This window comes from Dreissena polymorpha, chromosome 14 (assembly GCF_020536995.1).
Source record: "Dreissena polymorpha isolate Duluth1 chromosome 14, UMN_Dpol_1.0, whole genome shotgun sequence".
Taxonomy (NCBI): domain Eukaryota; kingdom Metazoa; phylum Mollusca; class Bivalvia; order Myida; family Dreissenidae; genus Dreissena; species Dreissena polymorpha.
Window position 1 is genome coordinate 16,829,545 of NC_068368.1, and position 18,736 is coordinate 16,848,280.

The 18,736-nt window shown below is 36.4% G+C and overlaps 1 protein-coding gene across 5 annotated transcripts in view; it reads left to right on the plus strand.

Moving 5' to 3' along the window:
* LOC127858630 (histone-lysine N-methyltransferase SMYD3-like) overlaps positions 1–18,736 on the plus strand; it is an 82,728-nt gene that overhangs the window by 35,409 nt on the left and 28,583 nt on the right. For 4 of the 5 annotated variants that reach the window (XR_008038994.1, XR_008038993.1, XR_008038991.1 and 1 more), the window contains 4 exons: positions 920–987; positions 2,531–2,639; positions 5,256–5,366; positions 13,801–13,867. Coding sequence is in view for 1 of the 5 variants with exons in the window: in XM_052395844.1 (XP_052251804.1) it covers positions 920–987; positions 2,531–2,639; positions 5,256–5,366; positions 13,801–13,867 (355 nt within the window). In the remaining 4 variants the exon portion in view is untranslated. The remainder of the gene's footprint in view (positions 1–919; positions 988–2,530; positions 2,640–5,255; positions 5,367–13,800; positions 13,868–18,736) is intronic. The other variant, XR_008038992.1, reaches the window with a different exon arrangement.

The window sequence follows — 18,736 nt, forward strand, 5'->3', positions numbered from 1 at the left end:
ACAATATGAAGGCCAAGTTTAAATCTGGGTCATATGTGTTCAAATTTCAAATATGGTCACATTTAAGAAAAAACTTTTTGTCACTCTAGAAGCTATAATTATGATTAAATATTCATGAAACATCGTGAGATTGTTCATCCTGACAATACAAAAGCCATGTTTGACTCAGGTTTAGTTGGAGTTAAAAACTTGGTCATTCTCTGCAATTGGTGTACCTTTAACTCAGCTGTGCACTTTTGGGCCATTATGGTCCTGGCGTTACTTTTTAATAGTTGCTTCAACAGTTCACCGTGGTTTAAGTTAGGACTACACATTTCTATTTACTGCATACTCTTCCAAATAAAGGCTTAAATATTTAGAACAATCAATCACTGACTTAATTTTGGAAAAATAGCAAAATTTACCGAATTATTTAATCTATGCATGTTAGAAAATTAAACATGGTTATTATTGACCAAGTGTAAAATTATAGCTTGCGGCCATGAAGTTGTAGTTCTACAGAACAAAGAAATACTTTCTGGTGATTATGGACTGATAAATTCACAGATGATTATCAAATCAGTATGAAAGAAAATAACCCTGGTTGTATGTAATCACTCAATTGCCAATGTTAAGCTTATCTAAGTACAATCTTCAACATTTGCCTCGATAGCACACCAGATTGTGTCAACAATTTTACTGCAGATTCTTCTGCCTGTATTTGAAAAGGGTATAATATGGAGCCACAATTTCTCTCATCTTGGTTTTTGACTTTTTGCAGAATAAACATCTAAAGATTCTTAAGAAACTTTTTTAACTTCTGTACTCAGGTGTGCAATCTAGGACCTTTGGTTTGCTTGTTTTAACAGCTGGGCCCTGGTAATATATGGTCGAATATGACTTTAAAATGTGATACAGAATATGATCATTATCATTGCAGATTGTTATCAACAGCTACACAATATATGATGGTGGACTGAGAGACCTCGGTCATGGGATATATCTCAGGTGCATTAATTATTATAATATATATGCATTAATGTGGTACTTTTGTGGTGTACCTAGCATATTCATTAAGGATTTTATATATAATCAGCTGTGCAAATTAATACGGACCCTCAATCAAATAAGAAAACTCATATATCCTAAGCACCATTAGTGTTGAAAGAACAAGCATGTTTTTAATCAACACTAAAAGGACTACAAATCCCAGGATTACGGGGTAAATTCCAAATTTGGTCACTGAACTAATGTGATGATTGGTCATTGAAATTTTCTTTTCTGCCAAGTTTGCCACTTCTTCGGATTGACTTGAGCATTTGTCAGCTATTGGCAAAGTATATGTACTTAGAACTGTTCACCCTTTCCCCCATAAGAAGCCAAGTGAAAATTGCTTTTGCAACCAGCATAAAACCAGAACAGCCTGTGAGTAACTCGCAGTCTGTTCAGGTTTTATGCTGTTTGCTGCTCATCAGTATCTAAGATTTGGAAATGAAGCATTTAAAACTTGAATTGAGTAATAAAGGTCTAAAATTAAATTTATTTTTCTGAGGGACTAAACATGGGTAAAAATGCTCATCTAAGTGGTAAAGGGTTAAACCTACTTTTCCAAGAAAAGTTTGATTAGGTTTATTTGTCACCTTATATGAATGAAATGCTGTTGAAATAAATAAATACAATTAATAATTCAATTGATATTATTACATCATTCAACCTACAGTGCATATAAGCTGCTATTTCAAACACTCTTTAAGGATCACCACCAATTTGTATATAACAGATTAAGAATCACTTTTAAGATTAATGATCAATTATCTGATCATGCACATTCGCACATATTCATGATGACTTCTCACTTTTGACAGATGACTTGTTATCAAAGATTGAAACAAGCCTTATAACAAATTGAGAAGTCCACACAGGCTAATCAATGAGGATACTTTCTGCCTGGACTGGACTTTGGTAAGAAAAACAATAACAAGCAAATTCGTTGAATTGATATCCCCGCCAATATGCTTCTGGATACAAAAGTGTTATATTTGACACTCAAAAAAGCATTTTTTCAAGATACAAAGGGCCATAACTCCGTTATTAACAGATAGTGTACAATGCCATTTGGCGTGCATCATCCTCTTATTGATATACATACCAATACCAAGTTTCAATGAAATCCGCCAAAGCACTTCCAAGATATGGCTCTGGACACACAAAAAAAGCATCTTTTCAAGATACAAAGGGCCATAACTCCGTTATTAACAGATGGTGTACAATGCCATTTGGCATGCATCATTCTCTTATCCATATATATACTCATACCAAGTTTCAATGAAATCCGCCAAAGCACTTCCAAGATATGACTCCGGACGGACGGAAGGACGGACGGACAACGCCAAAACAATATCCCTCTGCCTATGGCGGGGGATAATGAATAATAGTACCTCAAAGCAGAAAGTGTAGTCGCTTATCTAGGAAAACACATTACGCACACATTTGCATTAAGCTCAGTTTTCATAGAAGGCAGCTCGATTCTTCACATTTACAAACGCTCCAGTTCCAGCAAGCTCAATCACAGCTGTCGACCGAATGCCGTTGCAACATATCACGGTGTGAAGCTGTTAGTCAAAGCAGTGAGGGACATTCCAGATGGGACCCATGACAAAGTATGTGTATATGGTATTTCCAAGTTTATAAGGTCTGTCTGGGCCTGAGGCATTCCAGATGTGACCAGTGCAAGGGTATGTGTGCTTTACCAAGTTTACAAGTTCTTCAGCGTTTGAGGCTGCATAATGTAGGGACTTTGGCCCTGCACTTCTACCAAATTATTTTACAAAAGTTACAAAAGCTATGATGAAGTTTGAAATATATCTTTAGTGGAAAATGCATATCCAACGTCAATTGTCATGTGTCATCAACAGTTTGACTCCAAAGAGATCTCTTTCTGAACCAATGGGCCAAAGTGGCTTGAACTGGGCATAAATCTCTTGTAAAGTTGTTAAAAGATTGCCATTCAATTCACAACTATAAAAAAATGTAACTGAAAGAAGGAACTTTTCCTCCAAATTGGCAAGAGCTAGCTGAGTTTAGTTACGTTTTATGACTCATTGTTTGAAGGTTTGTTCAAATGATAGCCCTGAGGTCAAAATCATCCCCACTCATGTGAGTCATTGATTTTCCAAAAATGTATTGTACTAGTAAAAACTTCAAAAATCTATTAGGGAAACTCAAGGGCTAGAACCATCATATGGTAGACCTCTACCACAATGATCAAAGAATGACCCTCAAGTAAAAATTGGCCCTGTCCGGAGGATTATGGGATTTTTAACCAGGTTTTCCGAAGAAAAAAACTGGTTATTAGATTGGTGAATGTCGGCGGGCGGACGGACTGGCGGGCTGGCGGGCCGAACAAGCTTGTCCGGGCCATAACCTTGTCGTTCATTGTGAGATTTTAAAATCATTTGGCACATTTGTTCACCATCATTAGACGGTGTGTTGCGCGAAAGAATTATGTCGATATCTCGAAGGTCAAGGTCACAATTTGAGTTCAAAGGTCAAAAATGGCTATAAATGAGCTTGTCCGGGCCATAACTTTGTTGTTCATTGTCAGATTTTAAAATCATTTGGCACATTTGTTCACCATCATTAGACAGTGTGTCGCGCGAAAGAATTACGTTGATATCTCCAAGGTCAAGGTCACACATTGAGTTCAAAGGTCAAAAAAGGCCATAAATGAGCTTTTTCGGGCCATAACTATGTCATTCATTGTGAGATTTTAAAATCATTTGGCACATTTGTTCACCATCATGGGACGGTGTGTGGCACGAAAGAATTGTGTCAATAATTCCAAGATCAAGGTCACCACGACTAAAAATATATTAATTTTGATACAAAGGGGTTAATTATAAACAATTGATTAAATCAGTTCAGTTTTAGTTGTCTTCCTTTATCTGACTTTTTTTTTCACATTGAAAACCTGGTTTTGTGACAATTTTGTCCCTTGTTCTTTATGTTTTATAGTAAAAACATATTCTTCCCTGAAAACACATGAATATATATTGCATGCAACATTGTGTAGAAGTCTTCTACCAAGATTATTCAAATTATGGCCCTTGGGGTTATTGTCCCCTACCAGTTTCACCGGAGGGGACTAATGGTTTGCGCTCTGACTGTCTGTCTGTCTGTCTGTCTGTCTGTCTGTCAGTCACACTTTTTTGGATCCTGCGATAACTTTAAAAGTTCTTAATATTTTTTCATGAAACTTGAAACATGGATAGATGGCAATATGGACATTATGCACGTCAATTCATTTTGTTCCTACGTCAAAAATTCTGGTTGCTATGGCAACAAATAGACTAGAAATACTGCTGAAAATGGTGGTTTCTGGATCCTGCGATAACTTTAAAAGTTCTTAATATTTTTTCATGAAACTTGAAACATGGATAGATGGCAATATGGACATTATGCACGTCATTTCATTTTGTTCCTACGTCACGTATTTGTGGGTTCTGGTTATATGATTTATTTGAGAGTTATGGCCCTTTGAAATTGTAAAGTTGCTAAACCATCCATCGTATTATTTTGTCCAAAGTTATGCCCCTCAAGATGTTTCCTTTTATCTGAATATATAGTGCAATATTGTGACAAAAAAAACCTTTGGGGAGCATCACCCGTCTCCGACGGTTTCTTGTTTCTTGACATTTTTTGTTATTGAATTTCTGTATGTACATGAGGATTGAACATCTTCAAAACTGAAACACCATTGGCTTGAACTTAGATATTTGGCATGAACTATTGTCTAGTGGATCTCTACCAAAAATGTTCAAATTTTGACCCTGGGGTCAGATTTACCCCATTTGAAGTGGTTTTGTTCTTTTCTTATTTAATAAGTATTTGGATACAACCTCATGGAAAATGACCACATTGATACTTAAGTACTTAACCATTCTTTTTCAAACTGATCGTTTTTACAGTTTATGTAACGATGACTTGTTTCATTGATATTTTGTGCTAAAAACATCAGTCAAAGTTGCTAGTTAATGTACCATTAGAAACTTATTCTTATTTATTACTCTTAAACATCTTGTGGGACATATAATTTGTATATGATGTATATATTTGTGTAGAGTGAATGTCAATGCCTATTTATAGTTGATTAACTATCGATTTCTATTAAAGTACATATTTTTTAATGCAAAAGCAAATGATACAAACAAAAATTTATGATGATTTCAATTTCAATATGTACACCTTATTTTGAACTAAAAGGAAGATAATTGCAGGTGTTTATAACCTACATTAACCAGATGTCTCCCTTAGAAGACAGACAGGAGGCTTTGGGAAAGCAGTACTACTTCCAGTGTGCATGCGAGAAGTGTAATGATAAAGAAATTGTAAGTAGGGAATTACATTCCTCGAAATAATACTCCTAGCTTTAATATTTGTATGAAGTGGTTTCTGTTGAATTCTATGTTTTATAATGCTTTCAGTGGTTTAAATGGTAGAAGTATCAAATATTTAAAATTTGTAAAACACATCTATTTTTTGAAAAAAAAAGAGCTATTGTCATCACCTGAGGGTGTGTGTTTAGTTTTGTGTTTAGGTTTAGTTTTGTGTTTAGGTCCACTTTTCTCATTAAGTGTCAAAGCTATTGCATTCAAACTTGGTACACTTACTATCATGAGGGGACTGGACAGGCAAAGTAAGATAACTCTGGCTTGCATTTTGACTGAATTATGTGCCCTTTTTATACTTAGAAAATTGAAAGTTTGGTAAAGTTTTGTGTTTAGGTCCATTTTATCATGCTGCCCCAAAATTTATTTTGTGGGGAGCATATAGTAGCCGCTTAGTCTGTCCGTGCGTGTGTGTGTGCGTGTGTGTGTGCGTCTGTCTCTCCGTCCGTACATACTTTTTGTCCGGGCTATTTCTCAGCAACTAATGACCGGAATTCAATATAACCTTATGGGAAGCTTCACTACCAAGAGGAGATGTGCATTTATTTTATGCTTTCCGGTGGTTTATAGAGAAATATCAGTGAATTAAAACTGATAATTCCACTGTTTCAAACAATGAAAATTATCAGTGAAAATTATCGATAATTTTCACTGTTTATGTTAAATGACGTCATTTTTTTGACGAAATGACGTCATGTTCCCAACGAAATTCTTTAGTTAAACTCTTTAACAATGTATATAAACTGTGAAATAAAGCATAAAATAAAAAGAAAATTTGTTGGATTCGATGGATTATCGATTTTAATTCACTCGTGATCATAGAAAATATATATTTTCACTCGTGGCTGCGCCACTCGTGAAAATATTATTTTCTATGATCACTCGTGAATTAAAATCGATAATCCACCGAATCCAACAAATATCCTCTATATTATCAGTGGGTTCTGGTCGGATGATTTTTCACAGAGTTATGGCCCTTTGAAATTTTCCATGAACTGTACATATAGTGCAATTCTTGTCCGGGCTATTTCTCAGCAACTAATGACTGGAATTCAATGAAACTTTGTGGGAAGCTTCACTACCAAAAGGAGATGTGCATTTTATCATCCGGTTTTAGTCGGATGATTTTTCACAGAGTTATGGCCCTTTGAAAGTTTCCATTAACTGTACATGTACTGCAATTCTTGTCCGGGCTATTTCTCAGCAACTAATGACCGGAATTCAATGAAACTTTATGGGAAGCTTAACTACCAAGAGGACATGTGCATATTATCAGCCGGTTCTGGTCGGATGATTTTTCACAGAGTTATGGCCCTTTGAAATTTTCCATTAACTGTACATAAACTGCAATTCTTGTCCTGGCTATTTCTCAGCAACTAATGACCGGAATTCAATGAAACTTTATGGGAAGCTTCTTTACCAAGAGGAGATGTGCATATTATCAGCTGGTTCTCGTCGGATGATTTTTCACAGAGTTATGGCCCTTTGAAATTTTCCATTGTACATATAGTGCAATTCTTGTCCGAGCTATTTCTCAGCAACTTATTACGGGAATTCAATGAAACTTTATGGGAAGCTTCACTACCAACAGGAGATGTGCATATTATCAGCCGGTTATGGTCGGATGATTTTTATGCTCCTCCAACATTTATTTTGGGGGGAGCATAAAGTCGCCGCTTCGTCTGTCCGTGCGTCTGTCCGTCCGTCCGTGCATAATTTTTGTCCGGGCTATTTCTCAGCAACCAATGACCAGAATTTTATGAAACTTTATGGGAAGCTTCACTACCAAGAGGAGATGTGCATATTATCAGCGGGTTCTGGTCGGATGATTTTTTTACAGAGTTATTGACGTTTGAAATTTTCCATTAACTGTACATATAATGCAATTCTTGTCCGGGCTATTTCTCAGCAACTAATGACCAGCATTCAATGAAACTTTAATGGAAGCTCCACTATCAAAAGGAGATGTGCATATTATCAGCCGGTTCTGGTCGGATGATTTTTCACAGAGTTATGGCCCTTTGAAATTGTCCATTAACTGTACATATAGTGCAATTTTTGTCCGGGCTATTTCTCAGCAACTAATGACCGGAATTCAATGATACTTTATGGGAATCTTCACCACCAAATGGAGATGTGCATATTATCAGCCAGTTCTCGTCGGATGATTTTTCACAGAGTTATGGCCCTTTGAAATTTTCCATTGTACATATAGTGCAATTCTTGTCCGGGCTATTTCTCCCCAACTACTGACTGGAATTCAATGAAGCTTTATGGGAAGCTTAACTACATGTACCTTGAGGTTTGATGATTTATTTAGAGAGTTATGGCCCTTTGAAATTTTTAAGTTGCTAAACCATCCATCGTATTATTTTGTCCAAAGTTATGCCCCTCAAGACGTTTCCTTTTATCTGAATATATATTGCAATATTGTGACAAAAAAACAGCTTGGGGAGCATCACCCGTCTCTGACGGTTTCTTGTTCCTAAAGTATCAAAGCTATTGGTTTCATCCTTGCAACACTCACTAACTATCATAAGAGGACTGTACAAGACAAGTTGCATAACTCTGGTTGGCGTTTTGACGGAATTATAACCCTTTTTTTACTTAGTAACTTTGAATATTTGGTTAAATTGTGCGTTTATATCCACTTTACATCTAAAGTATCATGGCTATTGCTTTCAAACTTAAAACACTTTCATTCTATCATGAGGGTACTGTACCTGGCAAGTTGAAATTGACATTGACCTTTGAATGACATTGACTCTCAAGGTCAAATTATTAAATTTTGCTAAAATTGCTTTAACTTCTTTATTTATGATCAGATTTGATTTATACTTTGACAAAACAACCCTTACCTTACATAGCACAATTGACTGCACCCAAACCATCCCCCACGCCCAACCCCAGAATCCCCCCCCCCCTCGAATTTTTTATTATGCCCCCAAAGGAGGGCATATAGTGATCGGACCCGGACCGTCTGTCCGTCTGTCTGTCTTTCCGTCACACTTTGCATTTAGGTTTCGAAAAATGCTCATAACTTCTATGTCGCTTCAGATAGCAACTTGATGTTTGGCATGCATGTGTATCTCATGGAGCTTCACATTTTGAGTGATGAAAGGTCAAGGTCATCTTCAAGGTCAAAGGTCAAATATATGGTTTCAAAGCGGCGCAGAAGGGGGCATTGTGTTTCTGTCAAACACATCTTTTGTTTTTTTATATTTATTTTTGAAAGATCATCTAAAAAATGACCACACCTCCACACTATACCCCCCTCTCAACCCACCACCCCCAACCCCATCCCGACCCCCTTCTCCCTAATTTTTAGCTCCACTGGCCAAAGGCCAGCGGGGCTTATGTCATGGTCCTGTGTCTGTCGTGTGTGTGTGCGTGCATGCGTGCGTTAACTTTTTCTTTAAACATCTTCTTCTCCTAACTACTAGTCCAAATCTGATGAAATTTCTCAGGAATGTTCCTGTGGTGAACCTCTTTCAAATTTGTTCAAATTATGCCCCTGGGGTCAAATTTGACCCTGCCCCGGGGGATCAAAAAGTTGAAAATGTGCTTATATAAGGCCTATTTCGTGCAAACTTTATAAATCTTCTTGTCCATAACCATTAGGCCTAGGGCTACCAAATTTGGTATGTATTGACATCTTATAGTCCTCTACCAAGTTTGTTCAAATTATGCCCCTGGGATCAAATTTGACCCTGCCCGGGGGGTCAAAAAATTGAAAATTTGCTTATATAAGGCCTATTTTGTGCAAACTTTAAAGATCTTCTTGTCCGTAACCATTGGACCTATGGCTACTAAATTTGCTATGTAGTGACATCTTATAGTCCTCTACCAAGTTTGTTCAAATTATGCCGCTGGGGTTAAATTTTACCCTGCCCCGGGGGGTCAAAACATTGAAAATTTGCTTATATAAGGCCTATTTGTGCAAACTTTAAAAATCTTCTTGTCCATAACCGTATGGCATAGGGCTACCAAATTTGGTATGTAGTGACATCTTATTGTCCTCTACCAAGTTTGTTCAAATTATTCCCCTGGGGTCAAATTTGACCCTGCCCCATGAGGTTAAAAAATTGAAAATTTGCTTATATAAGGCCTATTTTGTGCAAACTTTAAAAATCTTCTTGTCCATAACCATTGGGCCTTGGTCTACCAAATTTGCCATGTAGTGACATCTTATAGTCCTCTACCAAGTTTGTTCAAATTATGCCCCTGGGGTCAAATTTGACCCTGCCCCGGGGGGTTAAAAAATTGAAAATTTGCTTATATAAGGCCTATTTTGTGCAAACTTTAAAAATCTTCTTGTCCATAACCATTGGGCCTAGGGCTACCAAATTTGCTATGTAGTGACATCTTATAGTCCTCTACCAAGTTTGTTCAAATTATGCCCCTGGGATCAAATTTGACCCTGCCCCGGGGGGTTAAAAAATTGAAAATTTGCTTATATAAGGCCTATTTTGTGCAAACTTTATACATCTTCTTGTCCATAACCATTGGGCCTAGGGCTACCAAATTTTGTATGTAGTGACATCTTATAGTCCTCTATCAAGTTTGTTCAAATTATGCCCCTGGGGTCAAATTTGACCCTTCCCCGGGGGGTCAAAAAATTGAACATTTGCTTATATAAGGCCTATTTTGTGAAAACTTTAAAAATCTTCTTGTCCATAACCATTGGGCCAAGGGCTACCAAATTTTCTATGTAGTGACATCTTATAGTCCTCTACCAAGTTTGTTCAAATTATGCCCCTGGGGTCACATTTGACCCTGCCCCGGGGGGTCAAAAAATTGAAAATTTGCTTATATAAGGCCTATTTTGTGCAAACTTTAAAAATCTTCTCATCCATAACCATTGGGCCTAGAACTACCAAATTTGGTATGTAGTGACATTCAATAGTCCTCTACCAAGTTTGTTCAAATTATGCCCCTGGGGTCAAATTTGACCCTGCCCGGGGGGGTCAAAAAATCGAAAATTTGCTTATATAAGGCCTATTTTGTGCAAACTTTAAAAATCTTCTTGTCCATAACTGTATGGCATAGGGCTACCAAATTTGGTATGTAATGACATCTTATAGTCCTCTACCAAGTTTGTTCAAATTAACCCCCTGGGACCAAATTTGACCGTTCCCCAGGGGTCACAAAATTGAACATATGCTTATATGGGGCCCATTTTGTGCAAACTATAAAAATCTTCTTGTCCATAACCATTGGGCCTATTTCTACCAAATTCGGTAGGTAGTGACATCTAATATTTCTCTACTTAGTTTGGTCAAATTATGCCCCTAGGAACAAATTTGACCTTGCCCCAGGGGTCACAAAAATGAACATATGCTTAAATAAGGCCTATTTTGTGCAAACTTTAAAAATCTTCTTGTTCTTAATTATAGAGCCTAGGGCTACTAAATTTGGTATGTAGTGATATCTAATAGTCCTCTACCAAATTTGTTCAAATTATTCCCCTGGGCTCAAATTTGACCCGGCCCCGGGGGTCACAAAACTGAACATATGACGTTTACCATTGGAGATTACTGCGGCCGTTTGGCTGTGACCAACAACAACATCAACATCTTGTAAACATGAGATAAAACCCTGTCATTTAGTGCCATTTTAGGTCAGATGGTGACTGCTTACAAAGGCATTGAAGTAAGAACATGTGTTATGAATGTTTTTCTTATAAACTGAAAAAAGTCGGGTTTTATTTAAATATGTCGAAAGTGACCATATATCCGGATGAAAATATTTTGGATGACATGTTAATTTCATGTCTTTTTTGTAGTGTTAAAACCAGTTTAAAAATATATTATTGATTTTAAAAACACAACTTCCATGAACAGAATTATTTCAAGGAAAGTCAATATATGATACTGCACGGTAAACTCAAACTTTGTATCCAAGAGAAGGTGTTGAAATTAATGAAGTGCAATATTCTTAACTATCGTATATGCTGCTTTTTAATAACTAATGATTCATTGTTCCATTTGTGAATCGTGACTGATCATGAATTGTTGAAATGATTGTCAATTGCTCAACAATCCATATATATTTCTGACCATTTTATAATTTTCTTAATATAAGTTATGAATTGATCTTAGAAGTCAATGTATTACTTAATTAAATACATTTATAAATATAAAGAAATAATCTTTAGATTATCATAATATTCTCAGGCCTGTTGGTCTTAGGGATGTGTGGGTTGATGAGCAATATCTCCTTTTATCACAATTATTTCTACCCTACCTGATCATTTCCTTCATATTCCATTTTAATTCAATTGACGTCTGCAACCTCTTTCAAATTGGGAAAGTCCAAAATGTGTTGTTTGGTAAAGGGTTAAGGCATTTTGATTCCTATGGGTCTTGTGAATCTGTTTCAAATCAAATGCGTAGATTTGATCTTCAGCATCTAAAAATATGTGAAATAGAAAGAACGACAATATCTTTTGGAGAGATAAATGTACCTACGTTATAAGCAAAGGACCTGTGCAACAATTCCCGGGCTTTTTTGTCTGTTTAGTTAACACGGTAGTAACTTTTTCCATATATAAAAATGCTCACCCTTCCAACTTTAAGCGCCCAGTTGGATGAGGGATAGAAAGAGAAAGTCACATGCTTGAGTACATTTCAACCCATGCGCATTACACGTTTTTTACGCAAAGAAAAAACAGTGGAGCGATACAGGGCTATCATGGCCCTCTTGTTTTTTTCAAACATGGTTATAAAACACAAATATTTATTTTTATTATTTTATTTTTGAAAGACCGTCCAACCATCCCACCCAAGAATCCCTCCCCCCAAATGTTTATGCCCCCAAAGGAGGGCATATAGTGATGGGACTGTCCATCCGTCTGTCCTTCCGTCACACTTTGCGTTTAGGTTTCTCAAAATGCTCATAACTTCTATGTCCTTTGAGATATAACCTTTATATTTGGTATGCAAGGTATATGGACATGGCCTTTCCATATGCACAAAAATTGTGACCCCTGTGACCTGGACCTTTAACTAAGGGTCCGCGTTTAGGTTTCAAAATCTGCGTTAAGGTTTCTCAAAATGCTCATAACTTCTATGAACCTTGAGATATAACCTTCATATTTGGTATGCATGTGTATATTGACAGGACTTACAAAAGCACAACATTTTTTACCCTTGTGACCTTGACCTTGAACTTAGGGTCAACGTTTAGGTTTCGAAATCTGCGTTTAGGTTTCGAAAAATGCTCATAACTTATATGTCCCTTGAGATATAACCTTAATATTTGGTATGCATGTGTATATGGACAAGGCCTTTCAATACACACTCAAATCTTTACCCCTGTGACCTTGACCTTGAACTTAGGGTCCGCGTTTAGGTTTCGAAATCTGCGTTTAGGTTTCGAAAAATGCTCATAACTTCTATCAAAGCGTTTATAGTGGGCATATGTCATCCTATGGTGACAGCTCTTGTTTTTCATGTTTTTTCTTATTTTTTGAAAGATAATGTAATAAATGACCACACCCCCACACTATACACCCCTCCCTTCCCCCATTTTTATGCCCCCAAAGGAGGGCATATAGTGATCGCACTGTCTGTCCGTCCATCTGTCCGTCACACTTTGCGTTTAGGTTTCGAAAAATGCTCATAACTTCTATGTCGCTTCAGATGTAACCTTTATATTTGGTATGCATGTGTATATGGACAAGGCCTTTCCATACGCACACAAATTTTTACCCCTGTGACCTTGACCTTGAACTAAGGGTCCGCGTTTAGGTTTCGAAATCTGCGTTTAGGTTTCGAAAAATGCTCATAACTTATATCAAAGCATTTATAGGGGCCATATGTCATCCTATGGTGACAGCTCTTGTTGATTGAAGTATTGAGATAGGTCCCTTCACCTTGAAAAATAAAATTAGATAAGCGGTCTGCAGCCGCTAGGTGCTGCTCATGTTACTCCTAGGCATTATTATTCGAACAAAATTTGTAAACCCTTTTAAAATGTAAACATGCAAAAGAAAAGCATAAAAATGAAAACAAAGTGTTTGATATTGATGCTTAATATTATAATTTTTCAGATAAGTCGTATTTTAAAATCAATAATCTATTGAAACCACCAAAATAAAATAACTGACTTCTTATTTGTAACATAGTGTAATAGTGACACACTTATGTTGATATCTTTCTGATATAGATTAAAAACAAAACAAACATGCATTTAGTATGAAATAGATAATGAATACCTAGGTTGCTATTTAATAGTATACCAGTTATTTGATCTTTAGAACTAGACCCATGATTTGTGGGCACAATGCAAATACATGTTATTCTTCTGTTCAGAAACAGATTATCTCCATTGTAAACAGGTTTTGAATGAAAGTATACTTTCTTATTTTCAGATCGAGAACGAGATCAGTTTTTGTTGCCCTAATTCTCAATGTTGTGGAGCTGTAAGCCTCAACAAAAGTAAGTCATAGCTGCTTTGGGATGCAGAAATGAGCCTTGCTTTGGGATAACATGGCTTAATGTTGTGCTTTAAGTGTAATCTCTAGATGAGATTGTTGCTGCACAGACTAAACAGGGATGGTGCTTACCTCGTTTAATGTATTTTTTGTTAAAAGGAAGTCTTTTCTTAGTAAAAATCCAGCAGATTAGGCGGAAACTGTAGTCCCTGATCAGCCTATGCGACCTGCACAGGCTATTCTGGGACAACACTAAAAGGACATGCATTAAGCCCTGTTTACCCAGAGCAGGTCTCAAATGAAATGAGAAAATGCTTGATTGCTTTTCAGCTCACATGAACATAATATAGTTTAATTTTCTTATACCCCCTAAACATGGGAGAGGATGTATACTGGATTAATAGTTTTTTCAACAAAAAATCTTGGGCATTGTGCTGTTGTTTACAATTGAGATTAAAGTTTTGAATATTTGACATAATTTTTAGCTCATCTGAGCACAAAGTGCTGAAAGCGAGCTGTTGTGATCACCCTTAGTCCGTTGCCTGTCTTCGTGCTTTGTACTGTGTGCATCATCATCTTTTAGCTCGCTACCACTTTCAAAGCCACATTTTTCATTTTATATTGATGAAACTTGGTCAGAATATTTGCAAATATTTTTATTCTTGATGATTCTTGTTCAGAATGTTTAACTGGACCATATATAGGCCAAGTTTAAAACGGAGTCACATGCCTACTAAATCTTGGTCACAGGTTAAATTGTAGAGAAAGCTTGTCAACACTAGAGGACACATTAATAGCTGAACTTTCATGAAACTTGGTCAGAACGTTTATCTTGACAATATTCAGGTCAAGTTAGAATCGTGGTCAGACCGGGACCAAATCTAGGTCATCATGTCAAATCTTAGAAATTCCTTTTTACTATTCTAGAGTCAACATGTATGACAAAGTTGCAGATGATTTTTGGTCAGGATGTCTAGGCCATGGTCTAATGTTGGTCATATGCATTCAGTATCTAGGTCACCCCATCAAATCTTAGATATAGGTTCCAGAATCTAAAAATAGAATTGTTAAAAATATATTTCAACAATGTCTCTAAAAAAAACCTTGTTCCCCACTCACACCTTTATGACTCAATCTTGATGAAACTTAATCAGAATTGCTATCTTGACATTTTCTTGACAGAGTTCTAATCTAGTTCATGTGCATCCTAAAACTCACTCACCAGGGTAATATCCTATTAAACCACCTTACCACGCTTAAGGCAAATTAAGACTTATTCTTGATGAATCTTTGTAAGAATTGTTATTTTAACAAAATCTAAGCCAACATGAAATCAGGTCATGTGAGTCTATTAAACTAGGTCACCAGGTAAAATCTATAAAAAAACACAATGTTTTAACACTCTAAGGAAAACATTTATGACTCAAGCTGCTTGACAATTTGTAAGAATGCTTATCTTCACAATGTCTCAACCAAGTTTGAACATGGGTCTGGTGAATTCACCAAGTCAAATGTTTAAAAAAAACATTGATGTATGGGAAATCTGAAGGGTCATCATAGCCCTTTTTTTCTTTTTTGAAATCTTCAGGAAAATTTGAAAAGTGTTTCTGGGTGGGTCCTTAACAAAACATATGCATATGGTTCCCGTCACTGAACAATATGGCCCCCAACATCTTTAAATATCAAGAAGTCAAAACACCCCTTTTTCTTACTATAGTTAGATTTGTAAATTATTGCTCAGAAATGTTCATTTAGCGGTCCTCTTGCAAAAAATATTGAAAAGGTTGTGCTCCACTGCACATAATGGCCGCTTGAGCTAAAATAGAATTAGCCTTAAAGTTTTGTAAATGTGATTGTTTTAAGTATTGCTTATTTTCGTGATTTATTATGCCCCTGGATTGAATGATCGGGGTATATTGTTTTTGGCCTGTCTGTCATTCTGTCCCAAAATGTTAACCTTGGTTAAAGTTTTGCGATAACTTTTACAATATTGAAGATAGCAACTTGATGTTTTACATGCATGTGTATCTCATTGAGCTGCACATTTTGAGTGGTGAAAGGTCAAGGTCATCCTTCAAGGTCAAAGGTAAAAAAAAATCCAAGGGAAGTAACAAGCTTTAAAGGGAGATAATTTGTATTTATCCTTTGACAGGTACAGATCATTTTTACAAGGGAAGTAATATTTTTTAAAGGGATATAATCCAAAACAAAAATATTTAAATCAAAGCGGTGCAGTAGGGGGCATTATGTGTCTGACAAACACATCTCTTGTTTTACAAATGTTCCTTGGAGGGTCCTAAATAACATGAACATTATGGTTCAGTTCCATGGCACAATATTGCCACCATAGGTAAGAATAGAAATAAGTGTGAACACCTTTTTAGCTCACCTTAGCACATTGTGCTCAGGCAGAGCTTTAAGTATAAGATGATGTCAGTCAGTGCGTACGTGTGGCTGTTTACATTTTCTTCTATAGACTTCTCCACCTGAACCGCTTGGAAACTTTTAACCAAATTTCTCTGGAATGATCCCTGGTTGCACCCTCTTTCAAAGTCTGATTTACATATAGACTTGTATGGTAAATTTCTTCTTCTTAACCCTTTCCCACGTATAAGCTAATTGAAAATGGCTATGTGCAAACAGCAGAAAACCTGAACAGACTGCAAGTAATAAGCAGTCTGTTCATGTTTTATGCTGTTTGCTGCTAGTCAGTATTAAAGAGTTGGGAATGAAGCCTTTAAAACCTGGATCTAGTAAGAAAGGCCTTTAATTAAAGAGACGCAGGGACTACAAATGCGTTAAAATACGTATCTAAGTGGTAAAGAGTTAAACCTGATCAGGGGTTTATAAACTTGGTGTGTAACATTGTATACTGATGCCTCTCAAAGTTTCTTTATATCAAACCCACGGATCAAAATTTCCGTTGCCCCAGGGATAACCTGATTTATGAAGACTTGTATAGCAATAACTTTTAACATAATTCTCCCAAAGCAACACATTCAAGACATTTTAACATCAGTCCAGTACATTGTTTGTTTAAATCATGCCCCTGGGGTCAATAGACTTATATAGGGAATGTATATTATCTGTGCATAATTGCGGTCGACCATTACATTTTTCTTCCAACACTGAATTTTACAAACTTCACAGGAATTATCATTGGACGACTATATTTTTGGGGGGAGACGCATCATTCTAAACTGTTGCATATGTAGGTCTCTAGAACTGAAACTATCTTTTATAAATGAAAACTTCAACATTTTCTATGAAACACAAGAGTCAGTGGTGTAATTCAATGTATTTGTGTGAAATAATGTCTAGTTGTCCTGTAAGTTTGTTTATGTCAGGAACCTGAAGTCAAAAAGAGCTCACCCTGACCTTTAGTTATAATACATTAAATATTTCATATAAAAGATAAAAACAAACACTAAAAGGCCCAGAGGTGATATATTTTATATGTAAAATGATATGTTCGTTCTATACCAATTTTGTTCAAATCTTGCCCCTAGGGTCACAATCGCCTTGCCCTTGGGCAAACTTGCTTCATTTATTTGTATATAGTGAGAGCTTTAAATATCTCCTCATCAGAAAGCTCTAGGCCCAGAGGTTAGGTATGTGGCATGTAACATTGTAGAGCAGTCCTCTAACAAAAATCATGTCCCAGTGTTTCAAATTGGCCCTGCTCTGTGGGTTATGTTTTTCCCTTCTTTGTATTTGGTGAAAACTTTGAAAATGTCCTCCTTTGAAAACATATGGCCCAGAGGTTTGGTATTTTGGATGTAACATCTTATGTTATTCCTCTACCAAGTTTGTGAAAATCATATCCCTGAGATCAAAACTTTCTCTGCCCTGGGGGTACCTTGTTTGCCCTATATTTATACATGTGCATAGTGAAAACTTTAAAATCGTCTCTGACATAGTCAAGCATAGAGGTTATTTATTTGTTAGGAAACATAATACGTTGGATCTCCACCATGTTAGTTCCAACCACGCCCTTGTGGTCAAAATAAGCCCATCCTGGGGGGTTCTTGTTTCCCTAAATGTTTAAAGTGAAACGTTGAATAAATCTCTAAAATAGCATGTCCCTAAGGTTTGGTATTTTGCGTGGAACAACATATGGTGCTTTTTTCCCAAAAAGGTTATAGTAAACACTGTCGATGAAAACCAATATTATTACACAAACATCTAAAAATCTGCACATAAAAGTTGTTTTCCTATATGTCACAGTGAACAAGGGCCTTCTTTTTATGCCCCTGGATCGAATGATCAGGGGTTTATTGTTTTTGACCTGTTTGTCTGTCATTGAATGTGTGTGTGTGTCTGTCCCAAAACTTTAACCGTGGTCATAACTTCTGAATATTGAATATAGCAACTTGATATTTGGCATGCCTGTGTATCTCATGGAGCTGCACATTTTGAGTGGTGAAAGGTCAAGGTCATCCTTCAAGGTCAAAGGTCTTTTTTCTAAAATAGCTGCAGTGTGGCTTCAAAGTGCAGAAGGGGGCATTGTGTTTCACGAACACAGCTTTTGTTATTTTACTCTTTGTAAGATTTGTAAAAATGTACGGAAAGGTTGATATAGAGGATATTTGTTAATGTCAGTGTAAGATCATTTGTTATTTCATGAGTGATCATAGAACATACATTTTCACGAGTGGCGCAGCCGCGAGTGAAAATATTTTTCTATGATCATGAGTGAAATAACAAACGATCTTACACTGACATGAACAAATTTTCTGTTTCTTTTATGCCCCTTTTTCAAGAACATTTTTAATAGCTGTTCCGTTTTGCTGAAAAGTTACCCTTTCTACCCGTGGCGTGCCTCAATGCATTTCAAAACACAAAATGACGTCATTAGTGTGACGAAATGACA